The sequence below is a fragment of the Notolepis coatsorum genome, assembly GCF_963971535.1.
Source record: "Notolepis coatsorum genome assembly, chromosome: 5".
Lineage (NCBI taxonomy): Eukaryota > Metazoa > Chordata > Actinopteri > Aulopiformes > Paralepididae > Notolepis > Notolepis coatsorum.
In genome coordinates, this window is record NC_140169.1 from 77,615,311 (window position 1) to 77,627,810 (window position 12,500).

At 44.3% G+C, this 12,500-nt stretch overlaps 1 protein-coding gene across 1 annotated transcript in view; it reads left to right on the plus strand.

The window, feature by feature from the left end:
- The window catches only part of eya4 (EYA transcriptional coactivator and phosphatase 4), a 270,391-nt gene that overhangs the window by 213,080 nt on the left and 44,811 nt on the right, over positions 1 to 12,500 (plus strand). The window contains exons 6-7 of the mRNA XM_084314148.1: positions 2,434 to 2,570; positions 6,315 to 6,398. Of these exons, the coding sequence (XP_084170274.1) occupies positions 2,434 to 2,570; positions 6,315 to 6,398 (221 nt within the window). The remainder of the gene's footprint in view (positions 1 to 2,433; positions 2,571 to 6,314; positions 6,399 to 12,500) is intronic.

The following is a 12,500-nucleotide window of genomic DNA, read 5'->3' on the forward strand; positions in this document are numbered from 1 at the left end:
GTTCAACACAACTCTTCCACATCTACACCCTCCATCTTGTCCCAGTCAGCCGTTGCCCCCAACTGGAGCTCCTTTTGCGGCTGAGTCACTGGTCGCAGGCAGTAGTAAACAATGGAGTCAACAGTCAGAAGCCACAGTTGTACAGTTGGCGTGTAGCAGTATGATTACAATGATACTGTCCCCAGCAGGGGGTTAGTGAAGAAGAAATTACCTATATTTATTACTTTTTGGGTGGGGGGGCGCGAGTGCTGGGATTTTTGGCTAGTGAAAATGCTGAGTGGCTAGTGACTTTGGAAAACCACTAGCCACAGTGGTTAGTGAGCCAAAAAGTTAACGTCAAGCCCTGGTAGTATAGTATAGTATAGTATAGTATAGTATAGTATAGTATAGTATAGTATAGTATAGTATAGTATAGTATAGTGTAGTGTAGTGTAGTGTAGTGTAGTTGTAGTATAGTATAGTATAGTATAGTGTAGTGTAGTGTAGTATAGTATAGTATAGTATAGTATAGTATAGTATAGTGTAGTGTAGTGTAGTATAGTCTAGTATAGTATAGTATAGTCATAGTGTAGTGTAGTATAGTATCGTATAGTATAGTATGGTGTAGTATAGTACTAGCTACTAGCTATAATGTAGTATAGTGTAGTGTAGCTGTAGTATAGATACTTTACTAGTACTAGTACTAGCTAGTCGTCGACAGTCGTAGGTAGCTTAGTACTAGTATAGCTATACGATCTATCAGCTACTAGCTGACAGCTACACGTATACGTATTACGACTCTAGCTGTAGCTGCTAGCTATCAGTATAGTATCCCGTACAGCTATAGCTGACTAGCTACACGTACTAGTATACGTATAGCTCTAGTCGTAGCTGACTACGTGATACGTGTACTGAGTAGCTAGTAGCTGTAGATGTGGAGTGGCTTTGCGTAGTCGTGTCGTGTCATGTACCACCGCCCCCTGAGGGGGCTCCAGTGGGTCTCACCTCTACACCCTCTGTGTGTTGTGTGATGATGTGAGGCCTCCATCAGCAGCCTCTCAATGTGGTGACACCATTTCCTTTTTTAAACTTGACCTTACTGTATACAATCACCTATTGTGACCTCTAAGATAATCACAGCTTTCAAAAAAAAAAAAAAACAGTGTTAAAAAGACACAATGTCTATTATATATGATACAGATATACAGTGTTGAGTTGCAGCTCAAATCATTCCTTAGGGTTCCAGGTTGCTGATGGTGTATGACACGTGTGGTGCCTACTGCTGCCCTTGACCTCATGACCCCCCCCCCCCCCACACACACACACACACACACACTCCTAATACCCCCCCCCCCCCCACACGCACGCACACACACACACCACACACACACACACACACACACACACATTTTAATACTTTATTTGGTTCCACAAATTATATTACATAAACAGGGAATCAAATGTATCGGGGCCAAGCAGCACTGAACACTTAAGGGACACATAGCACCTCCTTCTCCACGTGGCTAAGCTGCCAATAATAGCTGAGACAGAGCAATATTTGGCAATTTGTTTGGCTTTTCTTTTAGACATTGCAGCAATTCTCAGACCGGTCATGGTGGATTTGTGTACATGGCCAAGACTTCCGAACACAAGTACACTATATCTACACCTATACCCAAGGTCAGCCATCACACTGAGCAGTGGTTGGTATTTGATATACTTGTCCCGGAAGGCCTGGTCCATGTACAGATCAAAGGTACAGCCTACTTCTATGACCAGCACCTCTCCGTGGCTGGTGTCAACAAAAACAACGTCCGGTGTATTTGGTATGTTAGCAAAGACATCGTTGGTACAGTAAGGCCAAACCACTCTGGTTTCACTCTGGCATGTTTGTACATTGCTGCACTAGATGTGTCGCACACACGCACGCACGCACGCACGCACGCACGCACGCACGCACGCACGCACGCACACACACACACACACACACACACACACACACACACACACACACACACACACACACACACACACACACACACACACACACACACACACACACACACACACACACACACACACACACACACACACACACACACACACACACACACACACACACACACACACATACACACACACACACACAAAGGGGCTTTGTCTAGTTTGGCTAGAGAGTCAAGTGTCACTCCACAAAGTGAACACCGTTAATCAATACTGAAAAAAGATCAGATAAAAACTCTGTAGACCACTTAGTACATAATTTTTTTACCAGATACAATTGTGATGTGTGTGTGTGTGTGTGTGTGTGTGTGTGTGTGTGTGTGTGTGTGTGTGTGTGTGTGTGTGTGTGTGTGTGTGTGTGTGTGTGTGTGTCTGTGTGTGTGTGTGTGTGTGTGTGCGTGTGTGTGTGCGTGTGCGTGTGTGTGTGTGTGTGTGTGTGTGTGCCCACAGGGGACTTCGACACGGTGCAGAGCCCCTCGACGCCCATTAAGGAGCTGGACGACCGGGCCTGCAGGAGTGGGGGGTCCAAATCCCGGGGGAGGGGCCGCAAGAACAACCCGTCCCCTCCCCCCGACAGTGACCTGGAGGTAATGTCATGATGTACCTCCGTTATGTGAGTCAGTGATCACACCCGGGTTGTACCCAACCGTGGGTTTATTTAACATCAGGTATAGCGCGACGGCAAGAGACGGTTTACAGCACCGAGGCAGGTTGTATGTAGTGGCAGTGGATCACCGAGCACATGGATGTACCTGCGCCCACCTGAAGATGTACCTACGGCCACCTGATGGCAGTGGCGTCGTGTGGGTAAAATAACAGAGGATGCCAATTTTTTTTTATTAAAAAAATGATTTTTTTTTTTTTTTTTTTTTAATATTATATTTAAGCCAAATAATATTGTGATTGTGATGAAATATAGTAATGCATAATTTATGCACCTTTAGTTTAGTTTATAAAGGACAGTGTGCACTGACAATCATTTGCATTAAACAATAGATGGGATATATGTACCGGATCTCCTCTCTGGTAAACAAGAATACCCTGAAGACTCTGGCAGGAGCACTCATTCAAGGGTACTATGACTATGCTTGCACCTCATGGTACCAAAGCACGTCAAAGGCGCTAAAAACAATATTACAAACATCACAAAACAAACTGGTCAGACTACTGCTTAACCTCACTCTTAAAACCCACCACACCCCTGCCCACTTTGACAACCTATAGGATGGCTTAGAGTAGACGACAGAGTACAGCAACTTGCAATGGGCCTGGTCTACAAGATACTGTTATGGTTTGTAAACAACCCCAACAGCACGGCACAGACAGGTAGTTCAGAGTTAGCCAAAAACCAGGGCGTATTTATTTCCAAAACAGAGAAGAGCAAAAACAACAAAAAGCATAAGGGGAGAATGTCCTTGGGCAGAGTAGGCTCTGCGGCTCTGCAGCTCGGCTCAGAGCAGAGACGGCACTGTGGCGTTGCGCCTCTGACTCTGCGGCTCTGCAGCTACTTGGACATCCACTCAGGGAGGAACAGATCCACTCAGGGAGGAACAGAGAGAGAGAGAATGTCAACAAACAAGCATATGGAATACAAGGCAGTCCAGTATTATTTAGCTGAGTCCAGTACTAACACAAGCGACACATCTTCAGTGTTTACCAAAACACACAAAAACAGAAAGGTCCCGAGTCCAGGAAAATGCGAGGAAAAAACAGAGCATCCAAAAAAGTATGTTTCCAAAAACTCACCAAGGCGCAATTGCGCAAAGCAATCTACGAGGCACAGATCCACGGATGGCAGAGAGGAGCAAGAGCGGCGACTTCCAAAGACGTTCTGGAGAAACAACGGAGAAACACACGGGAGGAAGAAGCAGCAGGTAGTGGTAAGCAAAACGACCCGACACAGAACGTACAGAACCCCAGAGTATATAAGGGCTCCACCGAGCTGATTTGAAACTCACTTCAGGTGCGTGAAGGTAATTGGTACCTGGAAGCGTGCGGTGTTGGACCAATCCTCACAGATACACGACTACACCACTAAGGTACCCATGTACTGTACATGTCAAAATACCCACCTACCCAAACCCCTTCCAATGTACAGTTACCCCCCAGGCCCCCACTCAACCCCCCCCCCCCCCCGACCCCACCTACCCAACCTCCTCCAATGTACAGTTTCTTCGCCCTCAAATGTATATAATGTACAGTATATACTCTCTTTTTAGAAACTCTGTCTATTAATCAGAGTTTCCAACGCCAGGGTCTATATGACAAGCATTGTACTCTTAAACAGTACTGTATATTTGTAGATCTGGTATGTCATAAATGTCTGGATGTAACAGTACTGTATATCTGTATGTCATGTATGTTATGATGAATTGAAAATGGGGGACCCTGATGTAAACAAGACGAAAGTCTTTCTCTGGTCTGCATCCCCTTAACAATTGTGTGTATTGAGCCGTAATGTATTGTACCCATTCTGCAATCTGTTAATACAATTTTCAATCAATCAATCAATGGGTGCACAAAGCTATCATTTCAATCTATAGTCCTATGTACTGTACATAGCTATTTAATCAGTGATTAGCCTCGCCCTCTAGCTGTATCTATTGTGATCAGTGATCACCAGATATCATCGTTATCACACTTTGCATGCTGACTGACAATGGCTCTACTACTAGAAGACAAAGGCGATTTTAATGTGATTTGATTGGTCTAGAACTTCTGGGGCAGGCTGGCAGACAGTGGAAGTCCTACTGTCAACAGACTGTAAACCTGATTAACATCACTATTGTAACCGAGGAATAGTTTGCGGCCTATACTTTTACACTATGATAGGTATACTACACTATGATAGATGATAGGTTATTATCAACAAAACGGGGTTTCCTTTATTTAATTTACAGTTGAATTTGACTTGTGTGTGTTAACTTGTGTAATGTTAATTGTGTGTATTGAGCCGTACCGTATTGTACCCATTCTGCAATATGTTAATAAAGTTTTCAATCAATCAATCAAACAACGCTTTGTTTACACAGTCACACATAACGTTAGTTCGCTAGCAAGCAAGCTATGCAGTACCGCAGGCTTACCTTTGCCAATGGACCGGACAGATTTGAAGAAAGATCCACAGAATATCCAGTAAAAAGTAAAAATCCAGGAAAAGTCCTGCGGCCAAAAATAAACCTCTTGCTACTACTAGATAATTCGAACGTGCCCGCGAGGGGATGACGTTCAGACGTTGTTGTTGTCACGTTAGGTGGACGTCAGGGGGAAACGTTCTGGACCGGCCCGGCCCCAGGGCGGCACATTTGAAGACGCTAGACTACTTGCCAGCCAGACTGCCCTGTGTTAAGACGTGGGGCCATTAACCCAACCCCTTTATTAAGCTTGAATCTTATTGGCTAATAATTGGTTGTGGAGTCCACAACCAACCACAATGTGTTCGCTAGAAAAAGACACCTCCCCCTCTGCAAATGTTCTCTATTCTTTCTCAATGTCAATCAAAATAATGCTGCACAGATTGACTGCCAGGCCCTGCCTCAGTGAGTCTGACAGAGTGTTAGAGAGTGAGAAGGAGAAGAGGGAGAAAAAATAAAAATAAAAAATTATAACACAGAGATGAAAAATAATGATTTTTTATTATTATTGTAAACTATACAACTTTTTTTTTTTTTCTGTTTATATTTTTGGGGAAGCTTGGCTTCCCTTGGCCACCATGAATATTCGCCACTGCCTGAAGGTACGGTGGCTCTTAGTAGGCAAACAGGATAATCATTTAGCCAATGATCTACAGGTAAGGAATTTGAATCGGTTCAGTTCAGTATAATCACTTTATTGGCATTATAAAAACTAGGGATGTCCGATATTATCGGCCTACCGCTATTACCGGCCGATATTGGCATTTAAAAAGTGATATCGGAAAATATCGGTACCGGTTTTCAAAAAAAGAAATATATATATATATATATTTTTACATTTGTTTAACCTTTATTTACCCAGGAAAGCAAGTAAGAACAAATTCTGATTTTATTTATTGTCAAAAGTATGCATAATGTTGTGTTGGGGGGGGGGGGGGGGGGGGGGGACCCTGCATATATCGGTAACGGTTGATATCGGTTGATATCGGTATCGGAAATTAAGAGTTGAACAATATCGGTATCGGTAAAAAAGCCAATATCGAACATCCCTAATAAAAACCTATGTTACAGTAAGGTACCAAAGAAAGATATACGACGATAAAATAATAATCAACTGACAATTGGTCCTATGAATAAATAAATAAATAAATGAATAAATAAATAAATAGATAACTCTCTCTCTGTCTCTCTCCCCAGCGGGTGTTTGTGTGGGATCTGGACGAGACCATCATTGTCTTCCACTCTCTGCTAACAGGCTCCTACGCACAGAAATACGGCAAGGTGAGCCCAAGGTCCCTGCAGGGAAACTGCTTCAGTACTATCTGTTCCAATGGGAATGTATCTGTCTTTAAAGGTAGCATTACAAATGCCATCAAGTATATACGTATATGTCTTTATTTGTCATCAGATTAACACACACACTGAGTGGCACAGTGGGCAAGGCGCTCGCCACTAACGCAGGAGACGCTGGTATCGAGCCCAGCTCTCGGCGTTGCTACCGGCCAGGCCGCGTCTATGCCTTCTACAACGCTGTTCGGTTTCCGGGTTCCTCTGATTGGCCACTAAGCCCACGTGACCCTACGCTAGCACGCCCCCCCTTATCGCCGCCAGTTATCGCGTATGACAGAGCTCTCATATTTGCGAATGCATAAACTATATCTTAAATTATGGCTATGTGTCTAATATGGCCGTCGCTTATCAATGACTTGTTTTGTTTACATCAGGGTGAACGCTGTTGCATTCGCAAATATGAGAGCCAGCATTGAAGGCGCTTGTCGCGGCTCATGCGCATGCGCGGGCGTACGCGATAACTGGCGGCGATAAGGGGGGCATGCTAGCGTAGGGTCACGTGGGCTTAGTGGCCAACCGAACAGCGTTGTAGAAGGCATAGACGCGGCCTGGCCGGCCGTCATACTAACACAATTGGCAAGTGTTAGAGGGTGGGAAAGCCGGTGGGTGGGGATTGGACGTTGTGGACAGCGACTCCTACAGGTCGGTTGGGTGTCGCCGGTACGGCTGAAACAGGAAGTATCGGGGGCAGCGTGAGCCTCCCATGCGTTACTCCTCGCCACTGAGAGTTTGAGCTGTTGCGGTGAAAAGATGCGACAGGCTGCCTCCTCATGTACCGGAGGGGGACACGTGATGCAAGGCTTCTATCCTCACTACAGCCGACCAGTGGGAGGCATAGTCTAGCAACGTTCAAGACAGGGCAGGGAAGAATTGAAAACACGAAATTGGGATGGGAGAAAAATTGAAAATGGGGAGAAAAAGTGGATAAAAAAAAAGATTAACACACACACACACACACATGCGATGGGCGACCCACAGGAACACACACACACACACATGCACTGAGTCGCTGACGAAAATGTTCTCTGCACCTCCCATCCCGTCGTCCTTCCACCCAAGGGCAGCCGGGAGCAGTCCAAGTGCTCCTGTCCGTCTTCGACAGCGTTAGCGATCTGTTGTGCATGTTTTTCCATTGGGTTTATCTTATCGGGAGGGGAAACCCTTGCATTACCTGGCAACACGTCAACCTGGTCCCCAAGCGGGAATCGAACCCACGACCTTCTAGCTGTGAGGCGACAGTGTTAACCACTGCACCACCTCTAGCGACCTCTAGGCGAAAGAGCCCTGCATGGTATTGCAATGTGTTTCTATCTTTTGTTTTGGTCTCGTGTGTGCTGGAGTTGGGTAGTAGGGATATAGGGGAGGGGTTGCTACTGCTGGCTACCTCAGGCTCTGCCAACAGAGAAATGCACAGTATGATAAGTTATATAGCCATAATATACTATTATTTATAATATAATATATATAGCTTACAAATGGCTTCCTCCAAAGGTTGAAAATGAACCCTGATATCCTGTGTTGACTGTGTGCAGACAGACACCAGCAGGAATAATTTAAACAGGAGGGGCAGCCTAGATGATTGGCATAGATTCAAAATAATGCAGATATATTATTAACCTTTAAGTCTATACTATTCAGTCAAACGACTGGGTCAGAACTAGGGCTGGGCGATTAATCAAAATAAAATCGCAATCTCGATTCATAGAAAAATCGTGATTCACATTTGAGCAAGAATCGCCCAGCCCTGGTCAGAACGATGCTCAGTATCAGCTGATACTTGAAAGTTGAGTATTTGTGTATCCCTAATCGCACGTGGCAGTTCAGTCCCCTTACAGAATAACTCGAGTATTTACCGCCTCCTGTACTCCTCTGGCCCTTGGCTGTGGTCTTGCTATCAGCCTATGTGGTCGGGGCTGCAGCCTTTTATTGTGTGATGTAACTTCCTGTGCCAGTGGAGTAGCCTGTAAGAGCTGTGTCCCTTGTAGAATGCTGGACCTTTTTTTTGTCCTCCGCAAAAACAGATTTTAGGGGCCATTTCCCATCATTTACTTGGGCAGTTGAATAAAAAGAAAAACATCTTGATTTGTATTACATGTAATTATTATTATTATTATTATTATTATTATTATTATTAGTAGTAGTAGTAGTAGTAGTAGTAGTAGTAGTAGTAGTAGTAGTAGTAGTAGTAGTAGTAGTAGTAGTAGTAGTAGTAGTAGTAGTAGTAGTAGTAGTAGTAGTAGTAGTAGTAGTCATATTATTATTATTATATAATATGTAGTATTTTAAGATATGGGATAATTAGTATATAATATATAGTATTTTCATTACCCCCAAAACGGGGCAATTCTTTTTTTGTTTTTGATGACTGCATACTTTTTTTGCAAAGCTTAGCTTTATACGTTATACTTATAGCACATGCATGAGTCTGGTCTCTTTTGAAAGTTAACCTTCTGAAATTGCTAAAGCAAAAAAGAAGAATCACTTTGAGTGCTAATGAAATAGAGTAACAGAGGTTTGAACACGCTGAAGTAAAAGTTGTGTGTACTCACATTTCTGTTCTGTGGTTGCCAGATTCCTGTTTTTAAAGGGGACATGCATTGCTATGCCTAGCACTATTTGGGCAACTTTACACAATTCCTGTGAGTCTATTGAAGACATCTGTAAGGTTTTATTCAAAAGGATTCATTGTTTTATATTTCTAATCAAGTATTCAAAAGCCAAATTTTTCTCACTTTGGATTTCAGGCTGTGTTGGCCTGGCTCCGCCCATAAGCACTTTGAGTGACAGTCATCCACATAGTCTGCGACTGGCAGAGAGAGATAGAGAGAGATTGAGGGGGATACTAATTAATTTCGCCGCGGGGGGGGGGGGGCATAATCCCACGGGACAATGCATTGGTAACTTGTTTCAAATTACAATATATACCTCTGTGATTATTATTGTACGGATCGGAATACGGGCGTGCGCGTGGGAGCATGCGCAAAGATATTAGAGTGCTCTCTCAGTCCGTCTAACACACACACGCACACACACACAAGACACACGCACACACACACTAAGAACATTAGCTAAGCTAGCTTGCTCTCTCAGTCCGTCTAACAAACACACACACGGTGCGGAAGCATAAAGTCCCTCGTCTTTGCAAAAATCCAAAAACTAACTTGGTCCATTGCTGGCGAAGCACGACATCCTCAAGAAAAATGTGTATGAAAGAGGCTTATATGCAGCTAGAGCCTTCCTGCCGGGACTCATCCAATGCAGCGCTGTTTTAGACTGAAGGGCTGCGGTGTTGAAGGAAAGGGTGAACCTCCCAAACCACAGAGCCAATCAGATCACAATCAGCTCCACCAGCACCCAGTTACGTCACAGAGTGAGTCCAATCAGAATGACCTAATTCACTGGAGCAGGAAATTGTCTGAACTGAATGAGAGCAATCCGCCAATATGGTATTTAGAGACACAGACCCATTGATACTAACCCCTATTACTATAAAAGAATGCTAAACACTGAAAAAAGCCATTTATAATGCATGTCCCCTTTAAGTTCCAGCTGAGAGGAAGTATCTGGAAACCCCAACGTTCCATAGCCTGAAGTCTTATGTAGTACAGGTCAAAATGTTATAAAAAGCCATTAAGAAATTAGTGCTTGAGAAAAAAAATTGTGTACCGGTAAAAATACAGCGTGAATACAGCAGGATTATCCAAAATGGCCGTCGACAACAGACTTCTTGGTCAACTTTCACCACCTTCCCCCACTCTCACCTGTCCGTCTGTAGTCTCTTTTGGAGCGGACGCTCGTTGGCTACAATGGTGATCAATCATTTTTGCCATCAGCTGTGATTGGTCAGTTCTAGACCGTTCAGAACCGGACATGGTCATTTGACGGAGCGGCCTGTCAAATGACACTCGCCGGATATATTGTCTTGTATCTCGAGACCCGAAGCACGCAATTGGTTGAGTGTGGTGGCGATCGAAAGGCGGCAAATTCAACTTTCAACCGGTGTATTGGATTATCAGCGACAAAATGCAGCCCGACCCGGTAGACAAGCGCAAGATGCCGCGAGTGCATGGCGGCCACCCGTCGGGCCGTTCCGATGCTTAAGAGGTTAAGATATGGGATAATGGTATTGTAACTAGTATCATCTGTCAGTGAATCAGTGAATACCACGATCACAACACCAGAGGGAGCTCCACAAATCATGTAAAACCCAGATTCGGCTCAAACAAGGGACTAAACACATTTCGCAATTATGCCACAACAATGTGGAACGCCCTACCCACAGCTGTAAAGGAATGTGAATCACTACCCACTTTCAAAAACTCTCAAAAAACAACTACAGGAGACTGCAATTCAAAACTGGCCCCTACAAATGTCCTAAGTAACCCAGTTGTACAATAAAGACCAAGCATGGCTTTGTCAGTATTCCAATGTACAGCCCCACCCAACCCCACCCCACCTACCCAACCTCCTCCAATGTACAGTCTCTATGTCAAATGTATGTCAGTATTCCAATGTACAGTGTCCCCCCCCCCTACCCAACCCCCCCCCCCCCCCCCCCCCCCCCCCACCTCCAATGTACAGCCCCACCCCACCTACCCAACCTCCCCCAATGCACAGTTTCTATGTCAAATGTATATACACTCTTCTTCTGGATTTTTTTAGTATCACAAACAGTACTGTATTTGAAAATCTGGTATGTCATAAATGTATAGATGTAGCAGTACTGTCTATCTGTATGTCATGTGTGTCATATGATGAATTGAAAATGGGGGACCCTGATGGAAACAAGACGAAAGTCTTTCTCAGGTCTGCATCCTCTTAACAATTGTATGTATTGAGCTGTACTGTACTGTACCCATTCTGCAATCTGTTAATAAACTTTTCAATCAATCAATCAATCAATCTTGAAATCACAGAATGCTCGTCTGGTGCAGACTGCCATGAAAAGTATGGGCGTTAAAAAAAAATCTCATCCCTTCAGATGATCGTGAAGCAGTCTCCTATCCGACAGGCTCAGAAAGTATTGTCAGACCAAACTCACGTTCTCCACTCCCAGTTCCAGCTTTTACCTTCTTCCCCCCGGTGAACCATTATAAACATTCATTCTTACCATATTATTTCCATTAAGACTCTCAACACTAATAAGGTAACATACTGTAGTAGGTTGTTGGTCATAGGGGTTGTGCACTATGTTGCCATTGCCGGTAGGTGTGTGTAAGTGTGAGACTGTGTTTGTGTGTAAACGGTTACAGGAGAAAATGTATGTCCCTTATGGAAGAGTATCATGGTAGTTTGATGGTAATCAACCCACTGCTATACCACGGTGCCGGCCATTCTATAAATAATGGACCATGTATTTCCGTGGTGAAAGTCATGTATCGCCATGGTACCACTTTTGTACTTTTGTACATACCAAATAATGATGGAAATACTGTGATTTGGCGGCTGGGTGGCGTAGCGGAGATTGCGCTCGTCACCAATGCAAGAGACTCCGGTATCGAATCCCAGTCTCAGCATTGCCTTTGACTTGGGCCGGCCGTCGTACTGGCTCATTTGGCAGAGTCAGCGGGTGGAAAGTCGATGGGTGGGGATTTGGACGTTGTACACAGCGACTCCTACAAGTCGGTTGGGTGACGCCTGCACAGCAGAGACAGGAAGTATCGGGGGCAGCGTGAGCCTCCCACGTGTTACTCCTCGCCACTGAGAGTCCGCACTGTCTGGTGAAAAGCTGCGACAGGCTTCCTCTTCACTACAACCGACCAGTGGAGGGCATAGTCTAGCAACGTTCAAGACAGGGGAGGGGAGAATTGGCAACACGAAATTGGGATGGGAGAAAAATAGAAAAATTTGGAGAAAAAGTGGAGAAAAAAAAAGGAAATACTGTGATTCTTTGGAAATACCATGATACCTTCATGAAATAATGATAATAATAAGTATAAGTCTTTATTTGTCATCAGATTAACACACATGCGATGGGCGACCCACAGGAACACACACACACATGCAGTCGCTGACTAAATGTTCTCTGCACCT